General features: G+C 36.8%; 1 protein-coding gene across 5 annotated transcripts in view; it reads left to right on the top strand.

Moving 5' to 3' along the window:
- MAN1A2 (mannosidase alpha class 1A member 2) overlaps positions 1 to 17,242 on the top strand; it is a 181,947-nt gene that overhangs the window by 78,304 nt on the left and 86,401 nt on the right. For all 5 annotated transcript variants that reach the window (XM_061409765.1, XM_061409756.1, XM_061409730.1 and 2 more), the window contains 2 exons: positions 6,158 to 6,252; positions 13,208 to 13,331. In XM_061409765.1, coding sequence (XP_061265749.1) covers positions 6,158 to 6,252; positions 13,208 to 13,331 — 219 coding nt within the window. The remainder of the gene's footprint in view (positions 1 to 6,157; positions 6,253 to 13,207; positions 13,332 to 17,242) is intronic.

Here is a 17,242-nt window from a genome sequence, read left to right as displayed (position 1 = left end):
AATTATATTTAAATTTTGACAAATGTCTGATATACTTTTGGAGGGAATACAAATGATACAAACTTTTTGGAAAATAATTAAGCTTCTGTCAAATAAACGTTTAAAATTCTGTGGCCCAATAATGTACTTTAGTAATCTTATTATCTGAAAGTAACAACATGGATACATAAGATGTACTTAGAAGCATTCTTTCACAGCATTAATGTTTCTTACAAATTGTTCCAGTAAAAATAACTGGGAGATTTTACATAATGGATGATGAATACATAAAAGTTTTTTCTATAAATAAATGTTTTGGAAATCTTCATTTAAATGTTGAAACTCTTAAACACTTTCATCATCTTATTAGTCAAGAGTTGTAGTTGCAGAAAACAATGTATTTTATCTAGTGATTTATTAGAAGGTACTGACCAGCTAACAGAATCTTTGGGAGGGTCATGAAATCAGACACTTTTGTTATATAGCTAGAAAACATGCAGCCAGGAGAAATGCTCAAACATCAGTTCGGTTCAGTTCAGTTTCTCAGTCGTGTCCAACTCTTTGTGACCCCATGGACTGCAGCATGCCAGGCCTCCTGGTCCATCACCAACTCCTGGAGTTTACTCAAGCTCATGTCCATTGAGTCTGTGATGCCATCTAACCATCTCATCCTCTGTCACCCTCTTCTCCTCCCACCTTCAATCTTTCCCAAATCAGGGTCTTTTCAAACGAGTCAGTTCTTCACATCAAGTGGCCAAAATATTGGAGTTTCAGCTTCAGCATCAGACCTTCCAGTGAATATTCAGGACTGATTTCCTTTAGGATGGATTGGGTGGATCTCCTTGCTGTCCAAGGGACTCTCAAGAGTCTTCTCCAACACCACAGCTCAAAAGCATAAACTCTTTGGTGCTCAGCTTTCTTTATAGTCTAACTCTCACATCCATACATGACTACTGGAAAAACCATAGCTTTGACTAGACGGATGTTTGTTGGCAAAGTAATGTCTCTGCTTTTAATATGCTGTCTAGGTTGGTCATAATTTTTCATCCAAGGAGCAAGCATCTTTTAATTTCATGGCTGCAGTCATCATCTGCAGTGACTTTGGAGCCCTCGAAAATACTCTGTCGCTGTTTCCACTGTTTCCCCATCTATTTGCCATGAAGTGATGGGACCAGATGTCATGATCTTAGTTTTCTGAATGTTGGATTTTAAGCCAACTTTTTCACGCTCCTCTTTGACTTTCATCAAGAGGCTTTTTAATTCTTCATCACTTTCTGCCGTAAGGGTGGTGTCATCTGCATATCTGAGATTGATATTTCTCCCGGCAATCTTGATTCCAGCTTGTGCTTCATCCATCCCAGCATTTCTCATGATGTACTCTGCATATAAGTTAAATAAGCAGGGTGACAGTATACAGCTTTGATGTACTCCTTTTGCTCTTTGGAACCAGTCTGTTGTTCCATGTCCAGTTCTAACTGTTGCTTCCTGACCTGCATACAGATTTCTCAGGAGGCAGGTCAGGTGGTCTGGTATTCCTATCTCTTTAAAAATTTTCCAGTTTGTGGTGATCCACACAGTCAAAGGCTTTGGCATAGTCAATAAAGCAGAAGTAGATACTTTATTGGAATTCTCTTGCTCTTTTGATAATCCAGTGGATGTTGACGGTTTGATCTCTGGCTTCTCTGCCTTTTCTCAAACCAGATTGAACATCTGGAAGTTCACAGTTCATGTACTGTTGAAGCCTGGCTTGGAGAATTTTGAGGATTACTTTACTAACGTGGTTAAAGCATCTGCCTGGAATGCTGGAGAGCCGGGTTCAATCCCTGGGTCGGGAAGATTCCCTGGAAAAGGAAATGGCAACCCATTCCAGTATTCTTGCCTGGAGAATCCCATGGAGGGAGGAGCCTGGTAGGCTACAGTCCATGGGTCGCAAAGAGTCCAACACTGAGCGACTTCACTTTCACTTTCTTTCACTTCACTAACATGTGAGATGAGTGCAATTGTGTGGTAGTTTGAGCATTCTTTGGCATTGCCTCATAGTTTGCCCCTGCGTAAATAACAGGGAAGGAACACAGCCCCACCCATCAACAGAAAATTGGATTAAAGATTTACTGAGCATGGCCCTGCCCAGCAGAATAAGACCCAATTTCCCCCTCAGTCAGTCTCTCCCATCCGGAAGCTTCCTTAAGCCTCTTATCCTTCTCCATCAGAGGGCAGACAGAATGAAAACCACAACCACAGAAAACTAACCAATCTGATCACATGGACCACAGCCTTGTCTATCTCAGTGAAACTATGAGCCATGCCGTGTAGGGCCACCCAAGACAGACGTGTCATGATGGAGAGTCCTGACAAAACGTGGGCCACTGGAGAAAGGAATGGCAAACCACTTCGGTATTCTTGCCTTGAGAACCCCGTGAACAGTATGAAAAGGCAGAAACATAGAACACTGAAAGATGAACTCCCCAGGTCAGTAGGTGCCCAATATGCTACTGGAGATCAGTGGAGAAATAACTCCAAAAAGAATGAAGAGATGGAGCCAAAGCAAAAACAACACCCACTCGTGGATGTGAATGGTGTTGAAAGTAAAGTCCGATGCTGTGAAGAGCAATATTGCATAGGAACCTAGAATGTTAGGTCCATGAATCAAGGCAAATTGAAAGTAGTCAAACATGAGATGGCAAGAGTGAACATCAACATTTTAGGAATTAACAAACTAAAATGGACTGGAATGGATGAATTTAACTCAAGATGACCATTATATCTACTACTGCGGGCAGGAATCCCTTAGAGGAAATGGAGTAGCCATCACAGTCAACAAAAGAGTCTGAAATGCAGTACTTGGATACTTAAGCATACCTTGTGGCTTTTATGGTATGATCCAGACCCATTCCCTCTGTTGCCCACATGTTATCTTTGAAACTTGGGACTAATCATTAGAACTTCTGTCAGAGCTACCATTTAACAATCAGGCACCTGTGCATGAAAGACCACTGCTTCAAATTGTTTACTTCCATCCAGATATTGCTTATTTATGTATACTTACCAATGCCTAGGCCTTATCTTGAAGTTTAGGTGGGATGGAATCTGGGGAATGTTATGTATAATTTTCCATCCTCTGCAGTGTATGAATTTTGCTTGAAAAGACACTTGAGTGAGTGTTGAATATTACTCCTTGGAAGGAAAGTTAGGACCAACCTAGATAGCATATTAAAAAGCAGAGACATTACTTTGCCAACAAAGGTCCATCTAGTCAAGGCTATGGTTTTTCCTGTGGTCATGTATGGATGTGAGAGTTGGACTGTGAAGAAAGCTGAGCGCCGAAGATTGATGCTTTTGAGCTGTGGTGTTGGAGAAGACTCTTGAGAGTCCCTTGGACTGCAAGGAGATCCACCTAGTCCATCCTAAAGGAGATCAATCCTGGGTGTTCATTGGAAGAACTCATGCTGACGCTGAAACTCCAATACTTCGGCCACCTCATGCGAAGAGTTGACTCATTGGAAAAGACTCTGATGCTGGGAGGGATTGGGGGCAGGAGGAGAAGGGGACGACAGAGGATGAGATGGCTGGATGGCATCACTGACTCAATGGACGTGAGTCTGAGTGAACTCCGGGAGTTGGTGATGGACAGGGAGGCCTGGCGTGCTGCGATTCCTGGGGTCGCAAAGAGTCGGACACGACTGAGCAACTGAACTGAACTGAACTGAATATTACCACATCATATTAAAAGAAATGAAAATAAAATTGACAGTGAAGTAGTCTTTTTCAACTCTCAGGTTAGCAGCAATCAAAAGTTTGACAACTCTTATGTTAACAAAAATACAGAAAAACAGCTGGTCATAAATTCTGATAGAAATGTAAATATGTGAAAGATGTGAACAGGTTGGCACTAATTATTGAAATTACAAATGAATGTATCCATAGCTTCAGTAATTCCACTCTTATAATTTATCTTACAGAGGTACATAGTTTTGGAAACATGTCTATGAATAGAAGACTGATTAAGTAAACTACAGTACTATCTATCCAAGGATAAATTTTGCAGCCAATAAAGAGAAAGAGGTGGAATAATATGGAAAGATCCCCGATATACAATAAGTGAAAGAAGCACGTTAAGAGTAGAGTATATGATATTCTGTTTTTGAGAGAGAAACAGAGGCAGAAGACTGTGTGTATGTAAACTGTAATAGAATTTCCATTCTGAGAAATGGAAAATGAGGATTGATGTGACATGCTAGGAGTCATGTATACCTTGGAACTGATTATAGCACAAAATATTACTAGATACTTAAGAAATTAATAGCCATTTGCATTATAGAAGGAATTGTGTGGTCAAGGGTTAGGACTAGAAGAGAGATTTACCTTTTACTTTGATACGTTTTAGATTTGTATTATTCTCCTGCATTGCATACTAGCTAATTTGTTTTAAATTAGCTGTTGCTGTTGTCTGCCAAAGTGTTTCTGAGACTAGGAACTGTAAGGCTGTGGTATATTTATCATTAAAGATTTTGTATTTTCCTGAATAAATTAAGCCTTCTAGGTAAGGAATTTTTTTTCCTCAATGACATTGGGATGGTGCTTTCATTGAGTTGTGTATTATTATTATTGGTACTATGTAAGTTAACTGACATAGGTAGTTGAAAATTAGAAAATATGTCACTAATTACTTCTTGAAGTAAAATAAGAATGCTTTCTATTTAGAAAAAAGCTTATGTTTGTAAGTTATTTTACTGTTTGGAATATTAGTTTTACATGTAAAAGATATGATCAGCAAACACATGTCATTAGTGTTAATTCTTAGTTAAGAACTTGGTCCCTTTGCCCTGCTGCTAAAGTGTGAGATAAAGAAGCAGTGCTCTTCACTAATAATGTAATGTCTCTCTGTGCATGTTAGTCACTCAGTCATGTCCGACTCTGCGACCCCATGGACTGTAGCCTGCCAGATTTCTCTGGAATTCTCCAGCAAAATATTGGAGTGGGTAGCCATTCCCTTCTCCAGGGGATCTTCCCAACCCACGAATCCAACCAGGATGTCTCTCATTGCAGGCAGTTTCTTCACCGTCTGAGCCACAAGGGAAACCCTCAATTTCTCTTTACTAACATATAACTGTTAGTAGTATTTATGTAGGTATTCAAGGAAGTGGTTAATTGTAGATGTATAAGAATATCTAATTTGAAACTCTGCTAAAAATTTCCTGTCATTTAAGAAACTTTGCAAAATATGTTAATGTCATATTGCTTTGTATACTTGCACGTACTCCTCTCTAGTTTATACCCCCAGTAATGTAGGTGTGCTTTGTTTAATATCATCTCAACTTAGAACTTTGATCTAGGCCATGCTTTCAACTACTTACTTATTTGAAAAATCCAATAATATTTTATCAACAGTACTTGACCACAGTGAAAAGATGGAGCCTTGAGTATCGGATGATTTTGAGAGGGTAGCCTTGAGGCATGTAGAAGAATATGCCACTTTTCTTAGCAGGGTGTTTTGAGTCTCTAAGTCAGTAGTCTCTAAAACGAGATACATGTTAAGAATATTAGAAATTATACTATAAATGTCTTGGTAATAGTACCTTGATTTTAAAAGTTTGAGAACCATTGATATTTAGGCAGCTTATTGTTTTGTATACCAAAAAAAAGCAGTAATTGGGACCAAGAGTTGAAGCATATAACTCATAAAATAAGCTTGGAATGTGAACATAAATATTTTCTTTTCATTTAATAATTATGAGTGAACCTTGATGGAGAATGTCAAGATATAAACGTGTAAGATAGAAACATGATTATAGTAATTCAAGGGCATTTATGAAATTCAGTGGCATCTCTTTCTTTTAATATTTGTTCTGAGCTTGATACCATGGGTGAATTTCATAGCCTAGTGTTTTCTCTCAGATTTTTTGCCAGCTGAAAATACAGATATTAACACCAAAACCAGTCCTTCCCTTTCAATTAATTATAGTTTCAAGCCATTTCACTTTCAGCTTTTTCTTCACTATCCATCCACTTTACAACAATTTCTCTGATTGCTGTATACTCCACGGTACCAAGAGATGCCATTTTTCCCTCTGTACTTTCATATATCCAGTATGTTGTGGTATGCATCGTAGAAGAGATCAGGAAATTTTATTGACAGCAGTAATTTCATAATTTATGAATGTTTGTGTGTTTGTCCCAGATATTCAAGATTAAAGCAGTCCAGTTGGCTGAGAAACTCCTTCCTGCCTTTAACACACCTACGGGAATTCCTTGGGCAATGGTGAATCTGAAAAGGTAAATTCTATTTTTATATGGTTATTCTTGTTCTGAATATATTAGATTAACTGATTTTTTGAGCCTTCACCATACTTTTTAAGACTTAAAACTGTTTTTCTCTGCATGTATACAGAAGCATATTTCTTTAAAGCATTGCCTGATTTTTAAAATACATTCTTTGCTTTGAAACAGTAAAACTATATTTCATTTCTACTGCTTGTTTCTGTAAGTCTAGATTTCTCTCCCACACCTTTATTGTTAACAGTATAGTTGTTTCTTTAAGATTGCTTATTTATGTCTACTTAGTGCTGGAATGGATTCAAAGTGCTTTCCCTCTCTTCCTTTTTTGTACACTACTTGTTTTTTTTCTAAGTCAGAATAGAACACAACATACCTTAAAATCAGGGCTTCCTGTTGCTGAATGTCTTACTAATGATAAGGGAAGACATAACTCATGATATTGACTGTAGGGTCCTTTTTATGATATCCAAATTATAGAGGTTCAAAGTGAAGCATGATTCTCTGACAGGTTTATTTGGGAAAATGAATCTATTGTAGTCATTTCTTTTTAATGGAGAACTTGATTAAGTTTTGATTTTCATTAAGAAATCATTATTTTATGCTGAACATGAAATCTAACTTTACTGTTCTTTGCTGTCATACACTATATATAATGTAAACTAACTCTTTGTGAGGAAAAAGCTAGCTAGAGTTCCATACCAGCCTCCACAAAAGGATATGGCCTAAGGTGTTAAGCACATACCTGTTCTCTTTTGTTCATAGTTTCATTCCAGATTTTCTGGTGTTTCCTTCAGTAGCAGTGTCAGTCATATAACTTTCTTATATGATTAGAATTTTAATTAACTTACAGTTTAACTCTGAGATGAAGAAATATGCAGGATATTATTATTATCTAGATAAAAAATAACCAAAAATCCAGCATTGCAAAACTTCAAATTTAGATTGAGACAAAAAAGTAGTAGAGTTTTCAAAGACCATGTCTTGAACATAAGCTTAATTTTCATACTATATGTTTGTATATATTCATACAAAATATTTATTTTACTTGAGTTTATAGAGCATAGATAAATAAAGGTTTTTGGTTTTGTGTTTTGAGTTATACATATCTCTCACGTAGACTTTATTCCAGTCTAGATGTCTGAAATCCAACCTATGTTAATAATCTGGCATTATTTATCTCTTACAATATGATTAGCACACAGAAGCACACACATACATACATACTGGTGGAGCTTTTAAAATTTTATATGATTTGTTTGGATACTTGTTTTTCTTTCTTATTTTTATTTTCTTTCTACTTCTTATTTTTCTCACTCAGCAAAATCTCACAGAAATACTCTTCCTGGTCATGCCACAGAGCTTTAAATCAAACTTTGTGATAACCACAGAGTAGAAGATAGGATATACTGTAAATACATAGGTTATACCATGATTTATTTAATTATTCCATATCAGTGGTATTAGTTTATTTCCATTATTTTGCTACCATAAACGTTACAGTAGCATCCTGTTATATATGTCCTTCCCTTGTAGCTCACTCAATAAAGAATCTGCTTGCAATGCAGGAGACCAGGTTTGATCCCTGGGTCAGGAAGATCCCCTGGAGAAGGAAATGGCAACCCACTCCGGTATTCTTGCCCGGAGAATGCCATGGACGGAGGAGCCTGGCAGGCTACAGTCCATGGGGTCGCAAGAGTTGAACACGACTTAGTGACTAAACCACCACCATATATGTCCTTGTAGAGAGAGGAAGTTTTTCTGAAAGTGATTCTGAAGAATATGATTGCTATATCAAAGGGCATATATCTTTTTTTTTGTAGGATAGATTTCCCAAGTGTGCAATTGCTGGATCAAAGGCTATATGTATTTTTCAGTTTAGTAGTTACTCCCCACGTATTTTCCAAAAGGCTGTAATTCATCATATTTCCACCAACAGTATATGAGAATACCAAAATGTCTATATGTTGTTTAATTTTCAAGAGAATAATGGCTTTGAAATGTTACTATTGTTATTTTCATTTGTATTTTCTGCTTAGTGAATTCAAGCACCTTTTCATAAATTTATTGGACATCTAGATTGTTTTTTGTGAATTGTCTATTCCTAAGTGTTGATTGAGTTGTGTTTTTCTAGTTAGCTTATAAAAGAGCCTTACAGATTATAGAATTACTTTTACCCCTGTTCTACTACTTGTTTGTTGTTTTTATAATAATTTTTCATCCTTAAGTTTTGATTTTTTATATATTCAAATATGTCTTTTATAACTTTGAGGTTTTCAATCATGGTTAAAAAGATTATCTTCACCTGTGTTTATAGTCTCCTGGATTTCTGTAAAATGTTTATATAGTATTATTTTTTTTAAATTATCAATATGATGTTGGCTGTAGCTTTTTTTTTTATCAGTTGCCTTTATCAGATTGAGGAAGTTTTTTTCTCTAGATAAACTGTTAAAATAACTTAGAATAAAATTATTCAAAAATTCATGAGATACTATTCTTACTAGACTCTTTGTGAGGTTTAAGATTGTGTTTTCACAATCTTAAATGTCTTTAATTTTCCTAACAGTCACGTGAACTAGTTATCATAAATTCTTATATTATGTATGAGGAAACTGAGTCTCAGAGAAGGAAAATACCTTGCTCAAGGTCTTTCAGTTCATTAATGGCAGGAGTAGGAGCCTATGTGCTACATCAGTATTAAGGTTATATCCTTATCTTTGGCATGTACTTCAACTTCTCTACCAAATCATGTATTACTCTTTTCTGCATACATTTTAGTGGTAATTTTAAGATTCTTATCTCTAAAAAAGCTCATATTTATTCTGTATTTGTCATTTGACTGACCTAATTTAATATTATTCTAGGTGATACAGAGTTTAAATTAAAATCAACTAGTTCTAAAAGAGCTGAAACCAAAAGTGTCCATCTTTCTATGAGAGAAAGATTTATATTTTTCACTTCCTCCTAAAAGTAGAAACGACCCTAGAGAATGGTTTTAGAGTTCTAGTGGGAATAACCATGACTTTAATGAATCTAGACTTCCAGTTCCAGCCCTGAGGTAACTTATATCAGGTTAACTCTCCCATCAAAAGTAATCACAAAAGCCCAACAGAATGATTTGAAGGGATTGGAGAGCAACACCTAAGGGAGAACCCAAAGGGCCTACTTGAAGCCAGCTGTAGAAAGCTGGCTTTTCCCCTACGGCTATATTCTAAATTGAGTGTGATTGAGGCCAACCCTAAAACAGTGCTCATGTAGAGCAAAGAAGACTGTGGTCAGGTCTTGGAACTGCCAAAAGGGCTGAGATACAAGGGATGAGTATCTCAAATCAGGAAGGAATTGCAGAGGAAAAGCCCCAAAATTTATCTACAGATTTTCCTCCTGTTGTTGGCTGATTCTGTGCTGGCACATGCACGGGACAAAAATATAAAGAAACTAGAAAACAGCATTTGGAGGCTGAAGGGCAAAGGAGAAAATTTAACAGCTACTTGGTATTGGAAAAGTTGGCTTAAAGCTCAACATTCAGAAAACTAAGATCATGGCATCTGGTCCCATCACTTCATGGGAAATAGATGGGGAAACAGTGAAAACAGTGTCAGACTTTATTTTGGGGGGCTTCAAAATCACTGCAGATGGTGATTGCAGCCATGAAATTAAAAGACGCTTACTCCTTGGAAGGAAAGTTATGACCAACCTAGATAGCATATTCAAAAGCCAGAGACATTGCTTTGCCCACAAAGGTCCATCTAGTCAAGGCTATGGTTTTTCCTGTGGTCATGTATGGATGTGAGAGTTGGACTGTGAAGAAAGCTGAGTGCCGAAGAATTGATGTTTTGAGCTGTGGTGTTGGAGAAGACTCTTGAGAGTCCCTTGGACTGCAAGGAGATCCACCCAGTCCATCCTAAAGGAGATCAGTCCTGGGTGTTCATTGGAAGGACTGATGCTGAGGCTGAAACTCCAATACTGTGGCTACCTTATGTGAAGAGTTGACTCATTGGAAAAGACTCTGATGCTGGGAGGGATTGGGGGCAGGAGGAGAAGGGGACGACAGAGGATGAGATGGCTGGATGGCATCACCAACTCGATTGACATGAGTTTGAGTGAACTCTGGGAGTTGGTGATGGACAGGGAGGCCTGGCGTGCTGCGATTCCTGGGGTCGCGAAGAGTCGGACACGACTGAGTGACTGAACTGAACTGAACTGGTATTGGGAAGACAGGTTAATGTCTAAGGCTGCCAAGGTGGAGGGCCCTGTGAGGTTGTATGTAAAAATATGAAAAAATATTTTTTAGAACTTAGTGTTTTGATAGTGCTTATATGCACTATGAATGAAACTTTGAGATAGAAAGTTTTTACATGGAAATGAGATTTGGTATTTATACTTGACTGTGCTATAATCCATTCATCTTGCTGATGCCTAGGTAATCTTTCTAAATGGTATGCTCTATCCTTTAAATATTATGTTAATTCATTAAAATTGTATATGATGTTCCTTCATACTTAAATTTAAAATTTCACCAAGCCAATAGAATTTCTACACGGTCTAGATTATACCCAGCTCTCTAGCCTCATCCTGTATCATCATTTCTCCTTCCTGAGCTCCAGCCAAACTACACTGTTATTGTTGTTCAGCCAGGTCTTCGTGACCTCATACAGTGTAGCATGCCAGGCTCCTCTGTCCTCTATTATCTTCTGGAATTTGCTTAAATTCATGTCCATTGAATTGGTGATGCTATCTAACTATTTCAACCTCTGCCACCCACTTCTCCTTTGGCCGTAAATATGTCCCAGAATCAGGGTCTTTTCCAGTGAGTTGGCTCTTTGCATTAGGTGACCAAAATATTCAGCAAAGTCAGTTTCAGCAACAGACTTTGCATTGAATATTTAGGGTTGATTTCCAATCTAGCCACACTAACCAAGTTTTTTCCTCAGGGCCATTCCAACTGCTATTTCCTCTACTGAGAATTCTCTTCTTCCAGATCTGTTCATCACAGGCTCCTTCTCATCATTCAGTTCTCAGTTTAAATTGTGTCATTTTAGAAACTTTTTGAACATTATACATAAAGTCTTTAAACTCTTCCTCTATCGCTAGTACTCAGTATTCTATTCAACTCAGTATTTTTTTTTTAATTAATTTTATTTTATTTTTAAACCTTACATAATTGTATTAGTTTTGCCAAATATCAAAATGAATCCACCACAGGTATACATGTGTTCCCCATCCTGAACCCTCCTCCCTCCTCCCTCCCCATACCATCCCTCTGGGTCAACTCAGTATTTTATGTTTAATTTTCTTCATAACAATTATCATTTATTATGGGAACAGGAATGTTATATGTTAGAGAAGAGAGAAGTCGCTTAGTCGTGTCCGACTCTTTGCGACCCCATGATCTGTAGCCTACCAGGCTCCTACATCCTACATCCCATCCTACATCCATGGGATTTTCCAGGCAAGAATACTGGAGTGGGTTGCCATTTCCTTCTCCAGGGGATCTTCCCAACCCAGGAATTGAACCCAGGTCTCCCACATTGCAGACAGACGTTTTACCCTCTGAGTTCACTGTTATATCTCCCAGATAAGAATAGGTACTTTATACTTGTGAAATGAATGACTGTCCTACGTAGTTACTGTATCCATATTTCTTCTTTGATTCTCATGTCTGGCTTCAGAAAAATCTGTTAGTGGTATTTGCCTTTCATAATTTCAAAAACAGTGCAAAAATAGCACCAAAAAATTAAAGAACTTTAAGGTAGTGGTATCCTGATAGCTATTTCAATGTTTTCTCCACACAGATAAATACAACATAGCATATTGAATTGCCAGTATACAAGTAGGTATAAATAAGAATGGTACTGGCAACTACATGGTACTGAGGAGACAGAGTTAGTATTTGAAGCTGCCATGGTAAAGGGCCCTTGGTAAACACCCCAGGCTTTCAGCTGACATCCCATAGGGCCACTTCCTGGAAGTACAGGTAAAACTAGAATAGTTTTAACCCTTAACAAAGCTCAGAGCCAAGGTTATCTGCCTGTAACTCAGTCTATGTTTCAGAGGAAGATTAACCTTCTGGGAAAGAGGATAGCATCCAAAGAGTCTGTACTTTTCATTTATATAGTTTGGCTTCCAGTAAAAAATTTATAAGGCACCCTGGAAAAAAAAAAGAAGATATCCTAGAAATATATCTGCACAAATGAAGTACACACAAGATTATTCACTATAAAAGTTTTCATAATAGAAAAATCCTAGAAATGTGCCCGAGGACCACTAATAGAGGATTGATTAAAGTCTTTTTGTATAATGTAGTAGTTTTCATACACTGTCAGCAGTGGAGGCAAGACAGTGCTTTGTCATGATACTGTCCTGTGACATCAGTGGTCCCAGCACAATAAATGTGAGTTGTACTTTCAAGGTTTAAAACAACTTAGAATGCTCTCACACATTTTTGTGTGGATGAGACATTTCAATTGAAAATCGTTAATGTCTTGGAATTCTATGCATTTGTAAGTAAAAAATATAAGAAATTTGTTTATAAACTTTGGAAAGCCTAATGAGGTACATCTTAATAGTTAAAATCTAACATACAGAGCAGTAAGTATACTTTGCTGTATTTTAAGAAAGAAGGGAAAAGAAGAATATGTATTTGGATTGCTTACTTGTGCATAGAAATTTCTATGCTAACACATAAGAAGCTAATGAATGATTGTATTTGGGGCCTGTAAGGGGAAGAGAGATGAGAGTGGGGTGAAATACTTAACGTATACTTTTTATATTGTTTTGATTTTTAGGACATGTGAATATTCTATTCAAAATAATTTTAAAATAGTAAGATTTTAGGTACAATAATCTATTGTGTTTGCGATAATTGCTGAGAGAGTTATTTAAAAGTTATATACTCTTTGAAAAATGTTTTGGTCTTTCCCCGATTCTGTTTCCTTTTACCTTTTCATTCATTCAGTGGAGTAGGACGAAACTGGGGCTGGGCATCTGCAGGAAGCAGCATTCTTGCTGAATTTGGCACACTACATATGGAGTTTGTCCACCTCAGCTACTTGACAGGAAACCCAATTTACTACAAAAAGGTTAGTATTCTTGCTTTCTTTTCTTTGTTATAAGAGAATCCTTTAGGTTTTATCCCAGATATTTGATTAATGCTTAGAAAATATTTGCCTTTTAAAAAATTATATTAAAGAAATGTATCTTATATTTAGAACAGATTTGATATATTTTCTGTTATCTAAGAAGATATAATCACTAGTAAGTTTTCAAGAAATTACATTATAGTCTCTATTTAGCATTGTGCTGAAGTTCCTAGTCAGTATGGTAAAATAAGACAGAGTGAACAAAAAGGTAAAGATTGAAAAGGAGAAAGAAAACAGTAATTACTCACAGATTAAATGATTACCTAAAATATTAAGATAATCAGAGAAACCTTGCGGGTTACAACCCATAAGGTTGCAAGAGTTGGACACGACTGAGCAACTAAGACTTTCACATTTAAATTATTAAACAAGAGCTTAATTTATATTTTGAATAAAAGATCAACATGATGTGCTGTGCTCAGTCGCTTTAGTCGTGTCCGACTCTTAGCGATCCCATGGACTATAGCCTACCGGGCTCCTCCATCCATGGGATTCTCCAGGCAAGAGTACTGGAGTGGGTTGCCGTTGCCTTCTCCGAAATGACATTGAGCTGGCCCTAAGTAAATGGAGAGATGTATTATATTCATATATAGGAAAACATGCAAATTTCAGTTACCTCCAGATTTATTTGTAGCCTCAATTCAATGCCAGTCAGTTACTCGGTGCCTTTTTTTTTTTTTTTTAATGAAACTTGACTAGACATTTCTAGAATTTAAACAGGAGAGAAACATTCAAAATACTTGTGAAGAAAAACATGATGGATGGGTTTGTATTACTCAGTTATCAACACTACCAATATTAGTGTTGGTGCATTGAGACAAGTAAAACTGATAAACAGAAGGCTACTGCTGCTAAGTCACTTTAGTCGTGTCTGACTCTGTGAGACCCCATAGACAGCAGCCTACCAGGCTCCCCCGTCCCTGGGATTCTCCAGGCAAGAACACTGGAGTGGGTTGCCATTTCCTTCTCCAACGCATGAAAGTGAAAAGTGAAAGTGAAGTCGCTCAGTTGTGTCCAACTCTTAGTGACCCCCTGGACTGCAGCCTACCAGGCTCCTCCGCCCATGGGATTTTCCAGGCAAGAGTACTGGAGTTGGGTGCCATCACCTTCTCCGGATAAAAAGAATAAATAGCCCTTAAACAGCCCGACATATATGTGGAAGTGTGACAGTGGTACCTTTGTAGATGATAATGATTCTAGGAGCATTAAAGACTTAAATTTAAAATACAAAATCTAGTAAAGCTGAAAATACATATACTCTATGGCCCAATAATTCCAGTCTTTGGTATGTACATTTACATCATACATATAAAATCATTGTTTGTATTAGCAGTTTATATGATAAGATTCAATACAGCAGTGAAAATAAATTAATTATGGTCACATTCATTAATCAAAAGAGTATATATAATACAATTCTTAAAAAATTCAAAAGAAGCAGAGCTGAAGAGAATATTGTTTAGGGATTCAAAAGTGATTTTAATAGAATCAAGGTAATAACGAATGTAAAATTTAAGACTGTGACCACATCTCAGAAAAAGTCAGTGATATGTGAATGTGTAATGGTAAACAGAATAGCAAACGTTATGTTGTGTTGTATTTCTTAAATTGAATATGACTAGAATCTCTCTATATAGTCCTTTCTGTGTATGAAATATTTTATCAGTCAAAAGAATTTTCAGATTCTTCTGAAAGATAGCAAAAGGGAGCCAAATCACAGAATTTTCCCTTTCTTGATTAAATTAGCAATAACAAGACAAATAATAAAGACCAGCAAAAATTAATCAGTAACAATGAAAGAAGGAAAGGCTGAAACCTTATGTCATAAACGTGATAGCCATAAAAAATAGAAGATTTCTGCTGTGATATCTTAAGTCTGTCTCCTGCCCTATCCTGAATCCTTACTGGGCAGAGAAAGAAAGTCAATAAATTCCTGATATTCTCTGTTAATCTTACAAGGGAGACCAGTGCCATAGTATACAACTGCCCACAGCTCCAAATGTGTTCTCACCCTCCATCCTCCATGAGCACTTAGGCCTCAGGAAATGAGCTAGTACAACTAGTATTCCAAATCTTAGTGTATCCTGGAGGGGAGATGCACCTCCCCCTGCCCCACCCCCACCCCCCACCACATACACACAACAGGAAGGAATTTGAGGACTGTTCAGCTCCACTGTATCAATCCGAAGTTCAGGTCAGAGCTGACCCAGTTAAACATGAACGAGATGAAAGAGAAAGCATGGCAATTATGCAGACATACTGCGGGAAACAAGAGCAGGGTGGTAGAGCGCATGTAAGAGACAAAGAGCTCAGCTTGAGATTTTACAAAACCAAAAATAATACAGTAAGATAGTAGAGCTAAAAAATCAAATTGAGACCTTACATATTTCTGTAAAATAAATGAAAAATAACAAGTAACCTGTACATAGTTGAAAACTGAATCCTTGGCATGAAATAAAGGCCAAAAGATAATCACTGTGAAAATAAGGAAAAACATAAAGAGACTTTTTAAAAAGATAAGTTTGTAAAACAGAGATAATCTAGCATATGATATTTCTTAAGTGGAGAAATCTTAACCTAACGCATAGAGATCACCTGAAAACAACAAAAGGAGAAATGGAACTATTAACTTGTTTTTAACAAAATTGAGATACTTAATATTTCATGTCACAGAATAGGAAGAAAGGTTGGCATAAGCAATCAAGGTCAGAGCGTGGTTTGCGTAGCTGAGGAGAGGATATTGGTGGCTGTAGCTTTCAAAAATAAAAGCTCATAGAAAAGTTCTTTAAGTAAGTGATACATCTTGAGGTACAAAACCAAATCCTCATTAGCAGCCGTGGGAACAGACTACAGACTGATGTAGACTCTTCTTTGGACCCCACTAAATATGATGTGTTGAGAACCTGGAAAAACAATTCAGTTAAGGATCTCACTGACAAACTGTATTTGTACTTGTATACTTTAGTGACAGAAGAGTAATGAATGACAGTGATTCTCTAGTGCTGCATTGCTGGTTTCAGTTGCCTGATGAGAAGCAAAGGCTTAAGAAACCACATTCACATCTGGACTTTACTTATCCTTTTATGTCAAAACTCTTGTGAATTGCTGGTTCAAGAAAAATAGTAATAAGTAATCAAAAAAGAACACATATAGAATTTATACAAAAATATTACCAAAAAAAAAGGGAAGGAATGTGAAAAATAAATGATGGTCAAAAGATATTTATCAGAAAACAACAATTGAAGACCTGACCAAGCATCACCATGAGAGAGAAGATAATGAGGCTCTCATTTATGTGAAACCAGAATATAAACAGAGATACAGGTGCGCAGAGATAATAAGATGCCATATCAGTAATAGAGTGTAATAAAAAATTAAGTTATAGTCAAAATGAAGGACAAAATGGAAGCAATACAAAGAACGCCTTCAAAACATAGTGAGAGACTTGGAAGGCAAAATGGAGACAAGCTAGTGAACATGGAAATTAAAAGATAGGTAAAAAGGTTTGCAAAGGAAATGATAGATGTGGAAAAGAAGCAGAGGGGATTCAATGTATGCATAATTTTCAGAAGGCGAGAGAACTGACTAAACTTGGTTCATGGAATTATTCAGATTGAGATTGTTGTACCTAGATTTGGTCTCAAAGATGTAAGAACACAAGTAATAAGCATCCCTGAGCCAATTCCTAAAACTCCGTGATGACAGAATCCAGTTGAATAAAAGATTGGAAACTGTGAGTTAAAGGGTTGGTGCTATGCTCAAGTCCAGAAAATAGTGAAGTGTATATATAAGGCCCTGTGAATAAAAAAATGTTTCCTCAAGTCATTTATGCCAACTAGGTTATCATTCAG

The sequence above is a fragment of the Bos javanicus genome, chromosome 3 (assembly GCF_032452875.1).
Source record: "Bos javanicus breed banteng chromosome 3, ARS-OSU_banteng_1.0, whole genome shotgun sequence".
NCBI classification, from domain to species: Eukaryota; Metazoa; Chordata; class Mammalia; order Artiodactyla; family Bovidae; genus Bos; species Bos javanicus.
Note: the sequence above shows the minus strand (reverse complement) of the source record. Positions and strands in the feature narration are given on the sequence as shown.